The sequence below is a fragment of the Lytechinus variegatus genome, chromosome 12 (assembly GCF_018143015.1).
Source record: "Lytechinus variegatus isolate NC3 chromosome 12, Lvar_3.0, whole genome shotgun sequence".
Classification (NCBI taxonomy): domain Eukaryota; kingdom Metazoa; phylum Echinodermata; class Echinoidea; order Temnopleuroida; family Toxopneustidae; genus Lytechinus; species Lytechinus variegatus.
The window spans coordinates 183,382-207,909 of NC_054751.1; the positions used below are offsets into that span (position 1 = coordinate 183,382).

Consider the following 24,528-nt stretch of genomic DNA (forward strand, 5'->3'; position numbering starts at 1 on the left):
GGTAATCAAATTTGTGTAAAATGTAAATACAAATTGTCCTAAAACATGCATTTGGGTTGTCTACAAGAATGCCTGATCTTGCCTGCTGGCATGTATATCAGATCACACAATGTAAAAGCATGCCATGGCTGATTGATATTTGTTATTTTAACCATAACAGATTGACCTGAATGTCATTGATGCAGCGCTTCTGATGGATGGTTGATGGTAAGATACAGAAACATGGCCAAGAATAAGAAAAGACGAGGTCTGACATCCAAAGTGGAACAGCGCAGCAAGGCAACTGATGTTAAACACAATCCATTTGAAGTTAAAATCAACAAACAAAAGCACAACATCCTAGGAAGAAAGAACAAACATGGGAAAGGAATGCCTGCGGTGTCCAGGTCTAAAGGACTGCAAAAGGTACGGTTCTTTGCCAATTGAATCTTCCAAACTGAAGTTGTGAATTAATGTGTTCTAGCTTGCACCACTGGTGGATCTGCCTGCTGGGCCCTCCAAAGTATTCTATGGGTTGTATTTCTATCGGTATGTTTTCAAAAAAGGTCACCTGTGCAACCTGTCGTCAAAGAAATATGTTAACTGTATTATAAAACTATGATGGGAAGCTATTGGGCGCAGAATTAACCGGCAAGAGAGAAAAAAAAGTACTGATAACCATGTGTTTGGCATTTTAGGGCAAACCATGCCATCTTATTTTATCTTTTCCAATTTTGACCCCACCAGGGTGCTACATAATCACTTGCCCGATTGCCCAGGGCAAGTAAAATTTAGAATCAGGCAAGTGTTTTGAAGTAAAGACCAAAACTACTTGCCCGAATTGGGCAAGCAAAATTCTCACAGTAGAATGACCAAAATCAGGGTCAGTATGATATGATATTGACCATAATTTTGGTCATGGCAATAACAAGGTAGATCAGTTCTTGTCAAAAGAGAGAAAAAGGTCAATGGATTACAAAACTGCAATACTTTCTTTTGAAGAAGTAAAACTTTTTTTTCCAAGGACTTCTTATGGGCAAGTGAAATAAATTTTGGGGCAAGTATATTTGAACTATTCAAAAATCTACTTGCCTGACTGGGCAATTGCTTCCAAAAAGTTATGTAGCACCCTGGACCCCACGCATCTTTGTCATTATCAATCAATAGCAAGTTCTCAAACTCCCAAGAAAATTCTTCTTTTTTTTTCAGAGAAATGCCACCCTGCTGCAGGAGTACAAACAACGGCATAAAACAAACAAGTTCCTTGACAGAAGACTAGGAGAGAATGATCCTGGAATGTCAGTCGAGGAGAAGATGATGGAAAGGTTTACGCTGGAAAAACAGGTTTGTTTTCTTTGATTATTGATTTCATGACTGCACCTTTCTCTTATCTTTTAGGGTGGAAAATCGAGTGGATCAATTGCCTATAGCTCTGCATGAAGTTGGAAATCGAACAGAATTTTCCATTTTGGTTGTATTCAATGAATACAAGATCATATTTAATTGATCCATCTTTCGTGATGAATGAGAGCTTTTCCAAGAACTTTTGCTCCAACACAGTTGAAAACAGTGTGTATAAAATGCAAAATAAACTCTAATCTTCATCTATCCCTTCAAATGCATTACTAAAGTGCCTGTTTGTTATGTTAATGTGCTCCTTTATATCATTTAAACACCTATCCCCAACAAATCCATGTTGTTAGGCTTTCTTACTATAATATCATTCATATTGGGTATTGAATTTTCAATTACATATAGAATACAAATATTCCTTTCAGAATGAAATAATGTATGGTTGCGAAGCTTGTGTTGTATTAAATGGCTGAATGCAATTTTGTGAAATGCTTTCAATATTTCTCTTTCTCTTGATGTTTGTGTACAATAGAGAACACATGAGAAGTCTAGCTTGTACAGTCTGAATACCGATGAAGATCTGACACATTATGGCCAGTCTCTATCAAGTTTGGAGAAGTTTGAGGAGCCGGATCTTGAGAGTGATGAGGAAGACACTGGTTTGATAGATAGTAAGTAGTCATTCATTCGTACCCTTGGAAGCGCTGTGGTGAAGCGGTTCTGACTCTCGCCTTGTAATCAGAGGGTCGTGTGTTCGAATCCCTCCATGGCCTAGCGTCCTTTGGCAAGGCGTTAATCCACACTTTGCCACTCTCCACCCAGGTGTTAAATGGGTACCCGGTAGGATGTGAAAGCCTATATGTAGTATGCCTAGCAATTGAGTCTTGGAACTCTTGTTGGAATGCTCCCCAGGGAGTGGAGAAGGTGCATACATTGTATGCGGGCATGCAAGGATCCGATGACGGGGGTAATAATATGTCTGTAAAGCGCTTAGAGACGTCGTTCCGATGTATTAAGCACTATATTAATGCGGAATATTATTATTATTATTAAGAGTCATGAAAAGTTTGTCAATTTGGTAATTGTAACAACATTGAGACCTTCAAATCTAAGCTGAAGGTAAATTGCCAATTCGTCCACTCACCACCCGGTCTACCTTCATTTAGTCTATTCCAGTCCATCAACATTTTGTCTAACAACCATTCGGTCCAATCATCACTTCGTCCAATCACCAGTTCGTCTATGACCACTTTTGTCTCATAACCAGTTGGTCTAATATATTATTTTCATTCATTGTGCCCAATTAACACTAAGTCTTATCAGACCAAATGGTATATGGACTAAATGGCTATTGGACCAACTGGTTATTAGACGGAATGGTGAGTGGATGAAATGGAGATCATGTGGATATTGAACGAACTGATGGTAGACCAAATGATATACGAGTTGACAATGGACCAAATGAAAATAAGCCGTATCAAAGACCCACCTTTTCCAACAAGTTTGTGAATAATGTGTGACATATAAGGGAGCTGGTGCCTTTGGATGTTGGCTGTTTATCATCATCATCAAGGATGGCATTTATACATGTGTTTGTAATATATGAGCAACTTAACACATAATTTTGCATATGACTAGTCAGCTGTTCATTAATGTAAAATGGGATTCGTTGTCATTTTGATGTCATCATCCGCTGAACTTGAATCAGATCTTTAGAGATTGGATTTCATGTTATGAACAGAGATATGAATGAAGAGTTTGCAGGCGTTAGTGCTAGAGAATTCATTTTGTGAGTCCAGGAACCCAAATGAAATTATAAGTAAATATAATGCCCATATCTGACTGGTTCCAGGAACTAGTAATCAAGTAAACACAAACTTAATCAATAAACATATGATCGTAGGGAATATATACTTCTGGATTTGCATGTGCACAATATATATGTTGACTTTTTCTACATACACACATGTATTTCAGTATGTGTGTGTGTGTACAGTGTATGTCATGCAGGTTGCTTGTCTCTTTGAACGTACTTTCTTCCATGGTTAATACTTTTTCATTGTTTGTATTTATTGTATGTATTTGTTACTTGTATACAGGCCCCCCAAGAAAAACAGTGCTTAGTCCACTTATGAGGTTACCCTGGGTAAACAAAATGAAATAAATAAAAAATATCCAAGCTGTTTTTAGGGCATATATATTAAATGTTTTAGCTGTATAATATTTTGTTAGCATCCTATTTGTTCTCATATCTTTGTGTCCACATTTGGCATTCTCTTTGCTCATTTCAGAAAAGTTTGTAGCCGAAGAACATTTTGGTGGATTTCTGACGAAAAAGAAGACTGACGAGGTTCGTACAGCGAATTGATCTATATTATTTTAGTATGCATGTCTTGACGCTGAGAATGTGTTAAGCGTGATTGACATCTGCATTTAACTATAATATTTGAAGTTAATGTATCTTATGAATATTGAGAGTACTTCAGAAACTACATGTATACTGAAATGGTTAAGTCTTGATTTCTTCATTTGTGATTTTTGTTTTCATTTGAATATTTCTTTATTTTCTTTAGGAAGGAAAGCCTAAGACCCGACATGAAATATTTGAAGAAATCATCGCCAAATCTAAGAAAGACAAGGTAAATAGTATTCTTTTTATCAAGTTATGCTCCCTTTCTTGCTCGTTTCACATCATATTTCTTATTACCGGTAATTTTTTTTTTAAAGTGTGTCAAGCAAGTTTCAAGAATTGTTCTAACAAAAAGTTGGATGGGAAAAAAAATGAAAAAGCAAAATATTTGAAAGATGAAAAATGGGGCAAGGTTCCCCCTCCCTCCCACAGACCAGGTACAAGTTTTGACCAGTGATAATCATTTGTGAGACAAGGGAATTTTGAAAATTCCATAATTCAACCGTTATTACCTAACCTCAAAGATAAAAATTGAGATGTCAAAATTGTATGAGAATTGATATAACATTTATTTCTTCATTTTCTGTCTGGTTGGTTTTTTAAATCTGAAAAATTAACCTGTTCCCTCTGATGTCAACGAGTGTCACCAATAATGTGTTAAATCCTGCAGCTGTATTTGACATTTCACATAAATAGTTTCCATATATTTGCAAATGCCATTTACTGTCAGTTGGCCACACCAACTTTGAAAATATAACTCATTCGTGGGTTTCATAGTTCACAGAACAAAGAGCTAATGAAAACACTATAGGGTATGTTAAATCAATCTGATGTTTTTTTATATACTTTCAGTTCAACCGACAGAGTGAGAAGGAAGACGTCGTGAAGCTTACTGAGCAACTAGATCAAGAGTTCAATTTTGTGGCACAGTTCATAGCCAACGTCGAGGTAAGGTTATTCGTCAATTCTTCATCATCATCTGGTATACGGGAGTGAGGTAATCCTGTAGGTCTCCCTGTCGTTGACAAGGTCATAAATGTATTAATTTACAACTTGTATATGATGCGTGTGTGCGTGAATATCATGGTACTTTCTTCAGGTGATGAAATTCTGCTTTTGAATAGTATTAAAGAGAAATTCCAGTAGTTGCAGTAAACACTGATTTCATGAGAAAGTCTGTAAAACAAGGCTTAATTGTCAGTATATCATCGAGAATCTAGATCTGGTATAGTTATATTAACTGAACTTTGTGAAATCTTGAAATATATGCTGGAAAATGTTCACACCGAAGATCCCCAACACAGATAAGCGCGCGTGGGACAATGTATAATTATTGCGTAGAGTGTCGGGCCCGATGCTCTACCCGAATCCTGTGCTTATTTGCTGATTTCTCAACAATTACACAATTCTTCCAGAATCCTTTGGCACATGCATTTTATTTATACAAACAGACACTTTGGTGGTCATTTCATTGGATTCTGTATGAACTCATTTTGATATCGTTACCAAAACTAGCATTTACCTTTAAAGACATAAAAGTTAATATCATGGTAACTTTGCCATCCGACGGTCACTTTCTTGTAAACCTTGATTTTGATTGGATGTTGGGCCTTGTTACCATGGTAGTTACCATTAGATGGCAAAGTTACCATAATAATACCTTTTATACAACGGAGCCCAGAAGCACTTTGCAGATATCAGATCTGGTCATCAGGTGAGCGTTTCATGAAAGGACTTGTCAGACGTTTTATCCGACAAGTCCCAATTTATCCGACAGTTATGATAATAATAATAATAATTAAAGATTTGTATAGAGCACATATCTGTCGATGACACTCAAGGTGCACAATTAACAACTGATATAAAACAGAAATAAAATTGATAAATACACAAAAATTGAACAAACTGACAAGAAAAATACACAATCAGTTAAAGTTGGTAGTCAAAATAACAATTCGGCCTTATCACACAACAGTTAAGGAAATGCTTCCCTCATGAGGAAAGTCTTCAATTTTTTGTGGAATAGCTCTCTTACTATAGTAACATAGTTACCATAGTAACATTGCTTATCAGCCAATCAAAATCAAGGAAGATGTCAGATCTGACACCTTGTCGGACGAAAATGTTGATGAAATGCTCCCCAGATCCTGGCATGCCTGCACACAATGTATATCCCTTCTCCACTTCCTGGGGAGCATTCCAACAAGAGTTCCAAGACTCAATTGCTGGGCATACTACATAGGCTTTCGCATCGTACTGGGTACCCATTCAACATCTGGATGGAGAGAGGCATAGTGTGGATTGATGCCATGCCAAAGGATGGCCTAGTACATCAAGATGATTTATATTATCTTTTATCCTGTTCATGTTATACATCTAAATATCTATTAGCCAATTAGCGATTTTTAGTCTTAAAGCAGCAGCAGCAAATTCTTGCCATGCCAATCTGTTTAAATCTTTTATTGGAAAGAAGAGTCCCCCTTTAATTAAAGATTGGTTTACCGAAGAATTGCAAGTATTGTAAGAATATGTGATATAATATGTTTGTTTGCTGTTGTTTTTGTTTTTGCAGTGCAAGAAGGAAAGAGAGAACAAACCGGATGACTATGACATGTCTGTTAAAGAACTCATCTTTGATATGAGAGCCAAGGTATTTACAATTGTTTTCAACTCACTCATCTTTGTTGTAGCATTTCTACAAGCTCTTGTACGGGTTCAGGACCTTGTGAACAAAAGTGATGTATTGACTCTATATAGCCCACACTATTTTGAAATTGCATAGCAGTGGGGGGTGGGTCTTATTTGCCCCCCCCCCCCCCTCCGTATTGCCCTTAATCATGTGATCGCGACGAAAAAATTGACACCCATGTTACCCACAATGTAAGCTACCAAATGTATGCTGATTAATTTATGCATGATGTGCCGATGTAGCTGTCAATCATTAAATAAAAGTTGAAAATTACTGAATTTTATACATATTACCCAAAGTGCATAATAATAATAGGCATTTATATAGCGCCATCTATCTAGAAATATTCTATTCCGAGGCATGTTGTTATTATTATTACCCTGGCTTTAGCTTGAGCTGCCTTTCAGCGTTCATGCATTCACGGAATTAATCCTGCCGGGTACCCATTCACCTCACCTGGGTTGAGTGCAGCACAATGTGGATAAATTTCTTGCTGAAGGAAATTACGCCATCGCTGGGATTCGAACCCACGACCCTCTGTTTCAAAGTCAGCAGATTTATCCACTGGGCCACAACGCATAGAGACTTGGTATTATCATATGCAAAGTTATTGGTGGTTTGTACTAATTATGAATATTCATGAATCATCCCATGGCAGGCTTCAGACAGGATGAAAACCCCAGAGGAGCTTGCCAAGGAAGAGAAGGAGAAGTTGGAGAAGATGGAAGCAGATCGACAGCGAAGAATGAAAGGGATCACAGAGACTGAAGAAGAGGAGAACAAAAGAAGGATGCAATACATGTCGGCTGATGATCTTAACGACGGGTGAAGAATTTTTACTTACTTTCGTCCTTAAAGGTCAAGTTCACCTCAGAAAAATGTTGATTTGAATCAATAGAGAAAAATCAGACAAGCACAATGCTGAAAATTTCATCAAAATCGGATGTAAAATGAGAAAGTTATGACATTGCAAAGTTTCGCTTATTTTTAACAAAATAGTTATATGAACGAGCCAGTTATATCCAAATGAGAGAGTCGATGATGTCACTCACTATTTCTTTTGTTTTTATTGTTTGACTTATACAATTTTTCAATTTTTACGAATTTGACAATTAGGACCTCCTTGCCGGAAGCACAAAATATTAAAATAATGGAATTCCACGTGTTCAGGGAGGAATGAAACTTCATTTCACATGACAATAACGAGAAAATAAAAATATTTCATATAATAAAATACAAAAGAAATAGTGAGTGAGTGATGTCATCAGTTCCTCATTTGCACACAGACCAAGAAAACTGTTTTGAGAAATGAAGCGAAACTTTAAAATGCCATAACTTATTTACATCTGATTGTGATGAAATTTTGAGTGTTATGCTTGTTGAATTTTTCTCTTTTTATTCAAATCAAGTTTTTGTTGGGGTGGACTTGTCCTTTAATTCAAATCTGTTTCCGTTTATGACAACTCCCGCAGGAACTCGGCAGGACAGCATTTTGCTGGTAAACGCCAAGCTGGTATATAACCAATTACCTAGGAAACATTTTTACATCTGGGTTAATCAGTCATAGTGTCTGACCTTATAGACGATAGATATTACTCTCTAGTCTTTTTTATCAAAGTGGCGACAATGGCAGAGTGAGGATTCAAACTCGCAACCTTGCGTTTATGAGTCCAGTGCTCTAACCACTAGACCACACGACCCCATGTTTTTTAAGGCAAGGCCATCTTTCAGAAAAGGCACATTTCTCTAATACAGCACTAATATCCACAATTTAAAAAGTTACCATAATTATGCAAAGACAAATAGAGTTGCCAATCACTTGTGTATTTGGTTGTCTTGGATTAATTCAAGCCCCATCACTCAAACTAATATTGACTTTCATGGGGAGTTCAGTTTTGATTTGCCAACTCTGTGAAAAGCAGTGGCAGTACTAGTAATGAAGATATATCTTTGAGGTAGATTAAAAAGCTATTAATGATGTAAATATTAATAACTGGATGATTCAAACTGTATAAAATAAGACCCCCCCAAAAAAAAAATCCTTGACCCTTATTTCGATATATGTAATGACATTGACGTATATGCTTGTCTGAAAAATCTGTCCTCTTGGTTGACTTACAACACCTTATTCTGGGTGCATGACTGTATGTTGCAGGGAGAAACACACACGGGTGTTGTGGGCGATTTTGCCCCTTAAATGCTCAAATTAATCTGGAAATATCCATATACTGCAATGTTAAAGCTCATCCTGTGTTGCGGTTTAAGGTAGCAGGTTTAAAGAAGTAGCCCCCGGAAATGAAAAATTCTTCTTTTTTTGCCTGATATAGGTTTTTATTTTCCATGAAACCTGACAGAATTATGCTTTTGATGTTTTTATTAACAATAAAGTTTTATTAAAATGTCAAGTTATTTATCTTTTTTTAATCCATGAATCAGAAGTTTTGTTGATTTTGAGGTTTCTTTGAAATATATTTTGTAGCAGAATGTTGCGTAATTTGGGAATCGCCTACCCAGGTGTCACAATATGGTCTTAAAAAAGATGTGGAAGACTTGAAAGTAGAAAGTCAGTGAGTGAAAATTTCGTGCAGCAATGATATTGCGCGGATCGTTGAGGGGGGCTTCTGAGCCCCCCTGCCTAGATGGGGTTAATGATGTATTAAGTATTGAATAAAAACATTGATATTTTAAGCAAAAAACTTGTACTAACTTTTCCTTCTTCAAAATCCTCATTTTCTAGATTTGAATTAACCCAAGATAATCGAAGCACTCTGAGTTATAGTGATGGCGTTCCTTCATTTGGATTTGATCAAGGTAAGTTTCCACATTTCAATGTCGGGATTGTTTTGTAAATTTTTTTCATATCTCTTGCTGAATTACACATTCTAATTTCTTTCTAATTCTTTAGCATAATTTTTCCAGCTGCGTGAAAAATTTAACGAGAGCATGATTGAATGTTCGATTGTTGACGAAAAGTGAAATATCATATTCATTTTGCTTAGAAGTGCATGGTTGTTTAGATCCTGTCACAATTTGCTATTGTCATGGTGTTAATACGTTCACTACTGTGAATAACTAGAAATGTTTGTCAATATAACATATATATATTCTAATTGCACTTCATTAAAATCTCTACCATGTTTTTCATATCATATTTTTTTCACATCATGACATTGTCTGCATCAAACTAAAAGAAAATTCATGAGAAAAGCAGGTTGTGATGACTACAAAAATATTTTTTTGTTGGGGGTAGGGGGGATTGGTATTATACAGTGAAAGATTATGCAGTTTAAATGTATAAAAGAATAAAACATTAAAAAGGCTGACAGTCTTGCCAGTATTGTCAGCCTTGCATTTAAACGGTTCCAATAAAACTTTTGGCAGTGACACAGCCCTTTTAGCATAAGGCAAAAAAATTCAACATTTAGCTAAGTGCACCTGTCTTTGTATTCTGCAGGTGAATCTGACGCAGAGGAGAAAGAGGAGGACGAAGAAGGAGACAAAGAAGATGATGATGATGGAGATGAAGATGAAGAAGATGAGGAGAGCGATAATGATGAGGAGGAGGATGACGATGCTTCTGATTTGGAATCTGAGCCTTCTGAATCGGATGATGAGGATGACGACGACAATGATGATAAGGAGCATGATAGGACTTTCAAGATGAAAAGCTCCTTGAAGAAAGACAATAAGCAGAGTGTTTCAAAGAAAGTCTCCATACAAGAACCAGAGGAAAATAAAAAGGTATGTATAAATAATTTCAGAGTTGCCAAGTCTGGCTGATAATCAGGGAGGCTTCTTTAAAAATGAATAAGCCATGTGAAATTTCAGTAAATTTAATGATTAATTATTTTCAAAGAATTGAGAGTCAATAAAATGAATGTTGTCATGGCAACCTAAAAAAAGAAAGAAAAGAAAGTCAGAGACCTACTAATATTAATTAAATTTGAACATTTTAGTAATCACATTTTCCCAATTCGATGAAATATTGGGAAAATGTAATGTTTACTAAAATGTTCGAATTTGATTAATACAAGTAGGTCTCTGAATTTCTTTTCATATTTCTTTTAGGTTGCCATCTTCATAGCTTTATGATGTACAATTTATAAAATACTAAGAGAAAGAGATCAAGCATTTTATATTCTCTTCGAGGAAATCTAATTTTCACAAACTTTCAGTGGATGGGACAAGATTAGAACTTTAGAAGAAAGATTGTCTTATATAATTCATATTATTGAGCACTTGCAATAGTTTAAAACCTGAAGTGTGTGTGTGTGAAAACGATCGCCTCTATTGTTGTAGAAGTGAAATGTATTTTTCTGGTACCAGCAAAAACAATGTCCACATCTGAAAGAGAAAGTTTATTTAAAGATTATAGTTGGACAAATCTGTTAACTTCAATACTATTTTGTGGTTTTTATCATACAGAAGAGAGAAGAAATTATAAGGTTAGCCAAGGAAGAGCTTCCGTACACATTCCAAGGTAAGTATTTTCTTCCTTAATTCTTTCAAAGTTTTCATTCGAAAGGAGCGCTTTATATCCAAGTATGGAAAACCTCAAACTAAACCCTTTATTTAGAATACTGGATTTTTTTTGTTTGGAAACTGAACAATGTATGAAATGAAATCCATATTAGAAAAATGATATACATGTAGAAATGTTCCAAAAATTAATTTTGCCCAATTGATTGTTGACCTGGCAGGCACTTTGCAACGCCAGATTGACGTTGCTCTATTCCTCAAATCATTAAACGTCAAACAAGGGTAGCAGCAACTCCCTTTTTTAACGTCTTTTTGGTCTGACACAGCCGGGGCTTGAACATCCGACCTCGCGGTAGTGAGCCAACGCACCGGTTGTGTGTGTATTTGATCTTCATTTCTCAAAGTATCCTTGAAAAAATGAGAAATATTCGAAGGCCCATATTTTGTTGTCTACTTTATAAGTTAGGCCATGGTCTAATTCTGCTGAAATCATTGGAAGCAAAATTTTCAAAAAAATTGTGTGTTTTATGTTTACTAATGGTGAAGGAAAATACACGTATGCTGCTATTGAGTTATTATAATACTCTTTGGGATGATCCAATTGTCATAACAGCTGATACATTGGATCTGTGCTGCAAGAGATTTGTGTTGTTACTGGCTGTCTCAAGTTAACAGAGTTTTATTCCAGAGTTTCTATGAAATCCAAGGTTCAGGCTACAGGCCAATGTGTTTGAATCCAAATCATTTGCACCATCAAACAATTAGACTTACTGTTTTTTTTTTTGTGTGTGTGTTCTTTTTTTTTACTTCAGCGCCAACATGCCTTGAAGAGCTAGAGGATGTCTTGTCTGGCTACACCCCTAGCAACCAGCTGACCATCTTAGAGAGGATGATCAAATGCCACCATCCGAGTCTCTCCGAGGGTAACAAGGCTAAACTAGAGACCCTTACCTCATTGATATATCAACTCATGGGGAAGTATGTGAAACAAGGCAAGGATCTACAAGCTGACTTTATCAATGGTCTAACCAAGTAAGTACGACGGTATTATCACTGCTAAGGTGACAAAGGGCCAGTTGCACAAAAGGTTGCAATCGAACAGAACTTGATTTTCATCCAATCACATGTCTGTTTGTGATTGAAATTATCTAGATTTTACGTGTAGCATATAGGTGTGATAACTTTTTCAACTGTGTGTTTGATTTTTTTAAGTTGGGTTTGAATGCAATTCTTTCTGTAACCTGCCCAACAACTTAGATTTAAGAAAAAAAGGGGGGTTAAGGTAGAAGAACTTGGCTGCCATAACATCACATGTAAATAGGGAAGGGGTTGCCTTTATCTTTAGATAGGAATCTAGGAGTGGTAGAAGTTCTTATTGCCTCTTCATCGGTAAAATAACAGATTTTCAATACCACTTCATTAGTAAACCATACTCCTTGATTGAAAAAAAATATAGAGTTGAGCTTACATGAAGTATTTTGGGAGAAAAGGTAATAATATAAAAAATATATAAATTTATATTTAAGGTAATAATATAAAAAATGTATAAATTTTATAAAATTTTATAAATTTATATATAAGGTAATAATATAAAAATATATAATTTTTTAATTATATTTTATGATTCTCCTGTTTTGTTTTGATAAATATATTTAAAATAAATGTAAATAATTGATGCTTATATAAATTTTGTCATATCAGCTGCCACTGATTGATACAAGTTTTTGTATTGGCATGGGCGGAAATCCCAGGGGGGACGTGTCCTTACCCAAATTAGTAGGGGGGGCATGATATCAATTGTCCCCCCTACTATTTTTGGTCTTTAATGATGGAGCAAAATACATCACTTCTTTTTTTTTTGCTTGTCAAATTTTTGTGATTGAAATTATCTAGATTTTACGTGTAGCATATAGGTGTGATAACTTTTTTTTTTTTTGCTTGTCAATTTTTCCAGGCCCTGGTCCCCCCTACCTTTGGGGAAAATTTTCCGCCCTTGTTGTGTATTGATTGAGAGAGGTATGTCACATAGTGCAAGAAACATTTTTGATCTTTTTTTTATTTCTTAGGCACCTGTATGACCTGACACAGACCTGTGCGCTATCCTCGGGTAACAGCCTACAAGCGCTCATCAGTGAGAAGTATGAAATATTCAACAAGGAAAATGAAGACAAGGGAAGGTCAATGTTTCCTTCGTTAGATGTGGTGAGTTGATGTCATCCTTCTCTCATATTCACTGATTAATACCCCTCCCCTACCCTTTATTCCTCTCCTCCCCTCTCTTCTCTGCACCCCCTTCTGTCACCCCCTGTGACATTCTTGCCTCTCCCCTTGTCACTCTCCCCTTACCCCTCTTTCCCTTTAATCTTGGCGCTATATAATCTTGCCCTTCCCCCTCCATCTTTCCACTCCTCTTCCCTCTTTACTTTCTTCCCTCCCCTTCCACCTCTCTTCTTCCACCCCACTCCCCCCCATTCCACATCCACCTCATTCCTCTCTCTGCCATGCCTCTCTCCTCTTCCACTTCATTTTATCCTCCCTCTTTCTATCCCTCTCCCCTCTATCTTTCACTGCCCACTCCCCTCCCCTTTCCCTTTCTTTGTTAACCCTAAACAGGCGGGGGGGGGGGGGGGGTTCGTGCCATCGGCGGCCAAGATCTCAGGGGGGGTGAATTAAGTAATTAGTCAGGGTTAAACATAGCATCCGTTCCTATGCCTCTACAGTCTGAAATTGATCCCTATATTTTTTTTCATAAACCTGTTTTGACAACTGGAATATGGCAGGCTCAGTAATTGCATATTGTATTTATTTTGCAATAAGGTGCGGGACATCGGAAGTCTTTTATATAATCTTTTTGATACAGTGAGAAAAAAAACAACTTTTAGCTCACATTTTGAACTCCATATTCCAGTTGATTGTAAAGTAGTGTTGAATATGAAATTCATGGAAGAACCTCCCATTAGCTTTGAAAGAATTTCATTGTTAAAAAATGAATTCTTCCTAATAATACCAACAAGCGATTGAAATAATGCTAGGTTTGACTTATAACCCTCTGATGACCGTTGTCGCACTATTGCAATAGACCCCGAATATGCTAATACCCCATTGATATGTAACTGCTCGTTTGTGGTTGAAAAACTACATGGTAAACCAAGGTGTCATTGGCTGGCATGTACTTAGTCATGATAGGGTTAAGGGTCAAGGTCTAAACCGTGAGAGTTCTTTTCATTCTTGTTGCAGCTTCTCTATTTCAAGCTGGTGTCGGTCCTCTTCCCAACGTCTGACTTTCGTCACAGTGTCGTCACACCCACAATGCTCTTCATGGGTGCCATTTTGAGTCAGTGCCAGGTGAGGTCATGTCAAGATGTGACCTTTGGCCTCTTCCTCTGCAATCTCTTCCTCAAGGTTAGTTAAAGTACATTTTGAAAGTATTGTTACAATTTTTCAAATTTGTGGTTTAGAATTATGAGAATGAGAAACTTGAAAGATAAAGTTTCTTCTTCTGTAATGTATATTGTCAAGTTGTCAACTTTCCATTTCATCCCTTATAGTCTTATACTACTTTATCTAAAATACCTGGGGCCCGTTGCAGAAAGAGTTGCCATCAAACGCAACTCTAAAAATCATGCGCAACTTGATTTTCAACCAATCAACAGCGCGCATTTTTGACTTGCGATTGATTTTGTTACTTGCGTTTAAACGCAACTCTTTCTGCAACGGGCCCCCAGATCATTTAATAACCATTTGGCGTAATTGCCCCCGATCCAATTTTTCATATTGTATAATTTCCAGTTACGCTATACGATTTAATAGATTAATGTTTTTTTTTTTACCACACTTTCATTTTACTATGCAGTAGCCCATGTGTATTAGACTATGAGAAGCAGACCAAGCGAATATTTAATGAACACTAAATTTGTGATATTTTGATATTTAGGTTTGGATGAATTTAATTTTCTTATGTATCATGAATTAGTATTTATTGATATTTTTACTTTCCAATTGTGCTCTTGAATTTTTCAAGATTTTAAATTTTATTTTCTTTTTTTTCCTCAGTATGTATCCCTGTCAAAACGTCTTGTTCCTGAAGTCATCAACTTCTTACGAGGGATTCTATTCATGGCATCAGACCACGAGAGTAAGACGGGAGGCCTTGTGGTGGCGCCCTTCAAACACTCTGGGAGATTTGCCAAACTCCTTCGACAGGAGGGAACAAGGTCAGTGCAGCCAAGCCAATTCTATATCCATCCATTGTAATTTTGCAGAAAATATGAATTCATAGATTAAATTGATTTCCAATGGTATGAACCAACCATATGCAGGGTGCTACATAAATTTTTAGAAGCATTTGCCCTTTTGGGCGAGTAAATTTTTAAATAATTAGAATATACTTGCCCGAAAAATTCCTTGAAATCAAAGTTTTACCTCTTCAAAAGAAAATATTGCGGTTTTATAAACCATTGACCTTTTTTCTCTCTTCACATGAACTGATAAACCTTGTTCTTGCATTTCTTTTTCCAAAGTGATTTTATCTTGCCCACCATGACCAAAGGAAGCTGCAAATTCAAAAATGTAGTCATAATAAAGATAATGTTATAATAATAAAGTAATAGTGCTTATCAAAAATAAAAAAATACTTGACTATTGTATCGTAAAGTAAAGGGGAATCTTGAAAGTATTTTGCACAACTATCACTATGTCTACTTGATTTCTTTATCTCTTTTAGTCATACTTTCTTTGTTTTCCACTACTATAGTGGCAAGATATGAATAAAGTTGGTTGGGATTATCTTGCAAAATACAAGAGTAAAACATCATGTATCTTGTTTGTGAGAAAATTATCAAATCAATGATAATTAAACTTAAGTCACCTATCATCAATCTTGACAGTGATTCTCACGGACAAGTTTGCTCTGATCCAGTGCTCATTGCCTTTTTGTTTCACTAAAGTTATTTCCAGAGCATCTATGAATCAACCAACCGTTTTGGTGGCATGGTCGAGCTGTCTAAGGCGCCGACTAAACGTTTAAAAATTCGGGGTTCGATCCATGGCAATGGTACCTATGCCCGTGAGCAAGGCATTTAATTGACAGTGCTTTTATTATCCTGCATTCAAATAAATGGAAATGCTGTATGCATTCTTCTAAACTAGGTGTGGACTTTAAAAAAAAAAAAACAACCATGACTTTTCCGTCTTATGTGTTTAACATTAAACAGTAAATCCGAACTGAAACCGGTGAAGATCCTGGACCTGATGATAGACCCCGAGGACCTGGACCAAGCAGAGTTCTCTACGTGGGCCGTTGGTCTAACCTGCCATCTCCTCCACCAGTTCTCTAAACTCTATGTAGATCTGCCCAGCTATCCGGAGATCTTCTCCCCCATCTACACCCTCCTGCAAGATAAAGAGCTGCTTCTGAATAAATACAACCATGAAATTCAGGTGAGTCAGGTGATTCTTCATCTCTGTTATGCAGGGTTGAGCACAATTACAAGGTAATTGATCAATAACGTAATAAATTGCATTTTTCTTTTGAGTAATCGTAATTGTATGTGAAATTTTGAAAGGGAAAGTAACCGTAATTGAAAAAAATGTAATTGACTTTAGTTACTTTTGATTACATTTAATTACTTTTCAATAAGCTTACTTAATTCATGATTTAATAACATGATTTTTTCATGTCAACTGCTCCAGCATCAAAGAGTGTAATAGGCAGAATCCATGTTTTATTAACATAAACCTTAAACTTGTTAGCTTCTCTGTTATTTAGAATTGTGTTGAAATAGTTGGTACTAACCTTAGTACATATATAAAAGAAATTGGTTTCATTTATGACTTTTATAGAAAGTAATTGAAATTATGATTGACAAAATTAGTCATTGTAATTGGAAAAAAAATGTAATTCAATTGAAAAGTAATTGTAATTGAACATTTCTTCAATTTCTTAATTATGATTTTAATTGAAGAAAGTAATTGAGCCCAACCCTGCTATCATGATCAACTGATGTCAATATTTGTTATCCTTCATTAAAGGAAAAGTCCACCCCAACAAAAACTTGATTTGAATAAAACGATAAAAATTCAACAAGCATAACACACTTGCCTATACACATATTTCTCATGTTACTGTTTTTTAATGTTTGAAATATGTAATGAGTCTTTTTCTTGTTTTTACTTTGTATACATGAACAATTCAGCCGTTTGGCTGCGACTCATGTTTTTAATAAACCTTGAATTGAATTGAATTGAACACTGAAAATTTCATCAAAATTGGATGTAAAATGAGAAAGTTATGGCATTTTAAAGTTTCGCTTCATTTCTCAAAACAGTTTTCTTGGTCTGTGTGCAAATGAGGAACTGATGACATCACTCACTCACTATTTCTTGTGTATTTTATTATATGAAATATGAAATATTTTGATTTTCTCGTCATTGTCATGTGAAACAAAGTTTCATTCCTCCCTGAACACGTGGAATTCCATTATTTTAACATTTTGTGCTTCAGGCAAGGAGGTCCTTATCAAATTCGTAAAAATTGAAATATTGCATAATTCAAACAATAAAAAACAAAAGAAATTGTGAGTGAGTGACATCATCGACTCTCTGATCTGGATGTAACTGGCTCGTTCATATAACTATTTTGCTAAAAATAAGCCAAACTTTGAAATGTCATAACTTATTTTGCATCCCATTTTGATGAAATTTTCAGCACTGTGCTTGTCTGATTTTTCTCTATTGATTCAAATCAACATATTTCTGAGGTGGACTTGACCTTTAAATCTGGGTACCGTCTTAAAAAAGAGTTACGATTGATCCGATCAACCACAACTTTATGAAAATCCATCAGCGGCATAATTATTTTTCTCCCCAAGAAATTTTTACAATGTCCTTTTTAAACTATGAGATTCTCACTGAATTTCCAATAAAACAATTAATGACCCTTTTTTTAAATTCTGATTCCAGTGCATTGAAACCAATGTGGCTATACTTTGTGTTTCTCCATCTCAAATTTTTTAATGAAGAGTGTACAATAAGCACCGAAATGTAATTCAATAAGTTAATCAAAATGTATGTAGAATGGTAATATTGATGTAGAAACTTATGTATGAAATTTTTAGCTCAAGCAAAAGAGAAGAAGGCATATCTGTGACACCAAACATGCTCTTTCTGTAGTTGAAATATTATTATACTTCCATTTTGCTCAGAAATTTTTGTCTTTTTTCAGTACATATTCATACCTAATTTCTTTCTTTCATTTAATGGTGACCAATATCCATATTTTTTGACTCATCAGTCACTGGGAGATGAAGTCCTTTCTCACATAGAGGGCAGCAGACAGCGGACGAGGAAAGTTCTTGAAGTCGAGAAGAAGAAACCAGCTCCTCTCAAAATGTTCGAACCAAAGATTGAAGAAAAGTAAGCTAAGTCCAGAAATTTTATCAATTTCTTGACCATCCCCCTAAAACAGGGGAAAACCCACTGTTTTAGATATATTTCTATCTCAGACACCATTTGATTTTTTTATGTATGACAAATTGCAATGTTGATGAAATTGACCATTGGAAGATGTGCCACAGTCGGCATTAAATGCATCGATCCCAATTTATTTGTAATCATGTTCTAACCCTCGGGGCAAATATCCTGATTTTGGGGACTTGTATACATGTACATTTTATCTTTGGATGCAATTTGACAAGGGCCAGATTACAAACTCTATTTCTTGCGTTCAGCTGCGTATCACTCAAACACAGACAATCACAGCCAGCGGCAACACAACACAATAAAACAAGCTAGTACAAGGTCAATGCGCTCACTAACACACAAGCCTTGCGTTCTTGCTCGTTAGTGATGTTTAAAACATCTGCAAGTGAACTTACCCTAATGCAACAAAAATCCATACGAGCAAGGATTGGCGGGGACTGGCAACAGTAAAGGGCTAACGCAGCTGTCAGTGCTCAATATAACTCACTTTTATCTCCCTTCATTTCGTGCAATGCTTAACGATCTCCACCCAGCTCATAGAATAGATGTGTGTACGCAGCTTAAAGCAAAGATGTGAGCTAGGCTTTACTATTTTATCTGTCAAATATTGACAACATCGTATGCAGCAGTTTCCAATAGCCTTTCCTTTTTCTTTGAAATGCAATGTTGATCTTTTATTAGATTGTATTTTTGTTGTTTTAGTGTATGCCGTTTTGATTTATGTATTCATTCTTTGTAAATTGTACCTGATGATTTTTATCTTAGGGCCCTCAAGGACAACAATTTGTCAACTGATGAGGCCACCCTGATTGAATAAAACTGAAAATAAATAAATAGATTTAATCATACATTGATCTTTCTCTTGAAGATTCAATTTGATTGTTTACCAGGGAGATTGTGTGAATTTCCTGTTGAAAAAATTACGGTATGGATAGGTTTCCGTACACCTGAGACTTGAGATTGGATCAATCATATCTTTTTGTAAGACAGGGCCCTGGTCTGTTGGTAAGATATGTTTCCATCTCATCAAGGATACTTGACAACCATCATGAGTACCTTTTTAATCTTAGGACAGAAAAAAATATATGACTCTTTAAAGAACAAAATCTTTAAAATATCTAGAAATAACAATTATGGACTGAACTTTTTCACTCCGATCTCACCCTAAAACCTAGCTCTGGACATCATGACGGTAAGGGCCGGTCATTGACACTTTGGAAGTTTGATCATCATTAACAATAATAGGGCCCACTGAAGACTGATTATGGGCACTCTCAATTGACTCGAAACATTCCTTTTGTTTGAGCGGATATTGGGCCAGTTGCTGGTCTATAGCATTCTCATTCACTCCAGCTTCAGGCATGGGTAGAGGTATTACCTCACTCATTGATTTGGTTTGTTCGTCATTCGAGCGAGTCGACATAGCCGTGAAACTAATCATCGTATCAATAGTCTCGGCCATCGCCTTTACCTGACTTTGGAGCTTGGAGAGGCTAGAAAGCTACAGTGACAAGTCTTTGTTTGCGAATGGACATCATTAGTTGGGATTTACAGTCTTGCTGCTCCATATTATTCATGATCGTTTCATGATGGCCGTCGCCAATCTCACATATTGCAAAATGACGGCAGATCTCTTTATTCAAAGACAGAAAAAATGAACACAAAGTATTTGCAACAGTAGAAATCTTGTCTTTTGTAGTATATATTTGAGTAACAGCAGATTGTAAACTTGATTTTGTAACATATTTTGGAAGTTTATAACAGAAGTTTTCTCTTCCCGGCTCTCCAGTATATTCATTTGTTTTAATTGAAGACATAATTCAGCACAAGTTTCTTTCATTGGAAATTGGAAAGGATGAATCCAGGAATTCTGAAGTTCAAATAGAGTGGGAACTCTGAACAATCTCTAGCTGGACAACGATAGTTGACTATCGGCAAACGACAAATTGACGAAACGACTTTTTGCAAACGACAAACTCTAGCTGGACAACGATATTTGACTATCAGAAAACGACGAATCAACTTTGAATAAGCTCTCGATAACAGTAATTGGTTAAATCAGTAAACGAATTAACTAATGCAAGAGATGAATCTGTATTCATGAACATTCTTATTCAGAGGGAAAGAGCACACATATCTAGAAAATATTTTCAAGTAGAATTTTAGATGTTGGCATTGCTGGCCATCCATAGTTGTTGATTGGATCAATCGCAACTCTTTGTAAGACGGCGCCCATATTGTATTTTCTTTCTAGATATTAAACAGAATTATGTATGAAAATTGTTGTATCTTTTTCACAGTTATGATCCGACGAGGAAGTATCATAGCACAGGAAACAAGGAGCGTGACGAACAACAGAGATTAATCCATCGTCACCGTAGAGAGATGAAGGGTGCTGTTAGAGAGATCCGTAAAGATACTCAGTTTATCGCCCGACAGAAACTCAAAGAACAAAAAGAAAGGTAATGCTATTCACATGTCACTTTGAATACCGGTAACCTTAATTAAACAAGTTAATGAAGGTGCGACTGTTATTGTCTGCAATGTATCTTTTCTTTCTCATTAGACTGTATTATTAAGATAGGCAGGGGGCTTTTTCTCAATTATTTTAGAAAGATGAAATTGTTCAGATGTTCATGCACATTCTTATTCAAAGGGAAAGAGCACACATTGATTCTCTTGCCTAAGTCCAAGATGAATTAGGACTGTCTTAATATTTATGCCTTCGTATTAGGCACCAAACTTTTTGTTTCTGATGAATATTTTGGTGTGAAAGTTGTACAGGGGAATGAAAATGTATTGTGTAGGCCTTTGTCTGTCGCGATTCAAAGTTACACACTGGCTCTATACAGAGATGCAATACATTCAAATGTATCTCACATTACTCTTAACAGGATTTGAGATAATCTTATTTCGAATTTGAATCTACTGCAATTCTTTGTAAGACAGGAGCATATAGTGTTTCTTTAGTTCTTGCTTGCGTGAGGAATCCATATGGGGGAGGGGACTTTTCCATACACGGGTGATTAGTGAGCCATGGTGAGAGTTCGTTGAATCAGATACCCCAAATTTTCTTTGAAATTCTTGCTACAAGTCGTCGCACGCACCACGAACCGTCCTCTCTGCGCAAATACAGTGCACTATCGTGCCTCGCGATTTCACCACGAACCGTCCTCTCTGTTACGATGCCCACTGTGGCGTAAATAATTCACTTCAAGAAAATGTAAAGATACCGGATGAAAATTTGGAAGCTGAACTATCGAACAAAGACACCGGTGAATAATTTGCTCTCCGTGTAGGTGCACTTATTGCTGGTTTAAAAAAAAACCTGTTTTTTAGATGCGTTCTCTGCAAAATTAACTTTCGCATTGAAGTGCGCTGAGAGGACGGTTCGTGGTGCGTGCGACGAAGTATTTGAATACATGAGAATTAGCTAATGGAATCCAGTTAAGGCATGGCTATACATGTTAAACGGCTTCATGAAAGACCATCCATGACTATATTTATCCAATTAACCCTTCCATGAACATGCCATAAATCATTCTTTCATTCTGTCAATCTTTGACATATTACGCTACAGTACAGTTGGTGTAGACCTTGTGAAAAATCAGCCTGATAGTATAATACTAGTAGTAACTAAATTCCTGTTATAGTCCATTCATTCATGCCATTGATCTTTCTCTCATTGCCACAGGGATGACGAGAGGAAGGAGAAGGTAAAGCGTCTCCATCAGATGTTGGCCACGCAGGAAGGAGACTTCAGGGATATCAAACGCAAGAAACACAAACTGTGAAGCCTTATCTCTCACCCCATGGCTTCCACTATATCCGATGCCTACAGGCAGGCTGAAGTCACTGCAGACTTCAAAGTGCATCGAGAGTCTCCAAACAAGACTATGGATAGCTTCTGATATATCTGTCGCTTCGAGGCAGATTACTGTAGACTGCAAAGTGCATCAGGGTCTTTCAACAAGACTACAGATAGCTTCCACTATACACCTTGCCTACAGGCAGAGATCACTGTAGACTACAGAGTGTACCAGGGTCTCTGAACAAGACTACGGATATCTTACATTATATTTGCTGTAGACTGCAAAGTGCACCATGGCTGTGAACAAGACTATGGATATGGAGAGTTTCCGCAAAATCTGTTAAGAGGCAGAGATTATCGCAGACTGCATCAGGGTCTCTGAACAAGACTATGGATAGTTTCTGCTGTATCCGATGCCTACAGGCAGGCAGGAAAAAAAATCACTGCAGACTGCAAAGTGTATCAGTGGTCTTCGAACAAGACTATGGATAATTTCTACTAATTTGTTGCATGCAGGCAAAGGTTACTGTAGGCTGCAAAGTGCATCAGGGTCGCTGAACAAGACTATAGATAGTATTCGCTATATCTGTCACTAATATCTCAGTCACATTTGGTCTCCAGCGTCCATACGGCAAGTCGAAAATGGCCGTTTCAGAATTTTTTGGCACCAGCTACATATAGTGGGGTTTGAATAAAAATGAATAAAACGGCTGTTTTCGACTCGCGGTACGGCCGCCATAGAGCATATGTGACTGAGGTATAACTGGCAGAGATCACACAGAGCTACCAAGTCTCACGCATTATGCTTGAGACTCAAGCATTTTGGACTCTTGTTCATCCCTTCAAATCTCCGTCTCACGCAACTATCACAGCCTATCCTCATATACATTGTACACAATGTCTGTGATTTCACTCAGATTCACAGAAAATCTCACGCATAGCTGGTCTTTGAACTTGGCATCTCTTATCAGATCAAGACTGCGGAAAGACATTCTGATTCAAAAAGAGCAGCAGTAGACTTTCAAAGGTCTTTGCTACTTAATGCATTTTATATGAATATGTTAATTTATGCAGGTACCTGAAATGTCTTAAAAGTTGCATATCTGAAATTTAATAAAATCAATGGTTTGCTCTAATTACTGAAAATTGTACCTTGGTCTCTTTGAGAGGGAATCAAGTCTCTATGAATTGAGAGGAAAATTCCATTCATATCCCTCTATAATTATTTCATATAAAGCATATGATTGAATTTGTGCTTGCTGATAGTAGAGTGTGGAGCGGTGTGGCCCAGTGGATTAGTCTCTGGACTTTGAAACAGAGGGTCCTGGGTTCAAATCCCAGCCATGGCGTAATTTCCTTCAGCAAGAAACTGATCCACAATGTGCTGCACTCAACCCAGGTGAGGTAAATGGGTACCGGTAGGAAGTAATTCCTCAAGAAGCTGTGTGCGCTCCCTGAACGCCTAGCTTAGCCGAGTAATATAGGAGCGCCTTGAGCACCTAACAAGGTGGATATGTGCACAATATAAATACCCTATATAGTACGACTTAAAACATAAACACTACCCAAGCAAAATAAAGAAAAAAACAACACACAACACTCATTTTGGGGGGTGATGAAAGACACCTTTCCAATTTTTTATTGAAAATAACCCTGCGCCCTCGAAAAGATACACAAAATCCCCATGAAATTCTACAATATTTCACATATACATCGTTTAAGCACATTCACTTTACATAAAAATTTGTTTCTGGATGCAACCAATTAGCATTATAATCTTGCTTTGATTTTAATATATTCAAAATAATATTGAAAATACCATCACCATGTTATGGCATGATAGTATGTAAAATGTAAAAATTACCTGTATATGGGACTCAAAAAAAGGCAAAATGAAGATTAAAGTAGGTATTATTAAAAATGATAAAAAGCAGACAAAGTTACAGAGAATATAATGTAAAAGACTTTTGAATATGATGAATATTTTTCTCTTAGAAGGGGATATGAAATGGGTTTTTTTTTTTTAAGAAACATCCCTGGCCCTGGCATAAAGAATGCTGACCTATGTTTTTTGTCTGCTTTCCAAAACCAACTTCCCCTTACTCCGAGTTTGTTCTCATCTATAAACCCACAATTCGATGCCATCACCAGTTACAATCGATTACACACAATGGACTTGTATAAAATTGTGATGCAGCATTTTTATAGCAACCATATTCCTTGCATATCAATTACTCATTAAAAAAAAATCATGAAAATGTTATTGATTATATATAAATGAATGAAAAGTGAAATACAATAAAAAGAAATTCTTACACTCATCTGCAT

At 36.4% G+C, this 24,528-nt stretch overlaps 1 protein-coding gene across 1 annotated transcript; it reads left to right on the forward strand.

The window, feature by feature from the left end:
• Positions 1–163: 163 nt before the first annotated feature.
• On the forward strand, positions 164–22,837 carry LOC121425154 (nucleolar protein 14-like). The gene is made up of 19 exons (XM_041621153.1): positions 164–405; positions 1,189–1,323; positions 1,865–2,003; positions 3,624–3,682; positions 3,906–3,971; positions 4,595–4,690; positions 6,315–6,392; positions 7,090–7,256; positions 9,169–9,242; positions 9,886–10,172; positions 10,857–10,911; positions 11,723–11,942; positions 12,977–13,112; positions 14,148–14,312; positions 14,964–15,124; positions 16,124–16,349; positions 18,202–18,323; positions 20,690–20,851; positions 22,084–22,837. The coding sequence occupies exons 1-19, from the start codon at positions 205–207 to the stop codon at positions 22,181–22,183; spliced, it is 2,649 nt and encodes an 882-aa protein (XP_041477087.1). The 5' UTR covers positions 164–204; the 3' UTR covers positions 22,184–22,837.
• Positions 22,838–24,528: the final 1,691 nt, after the last annotated feature.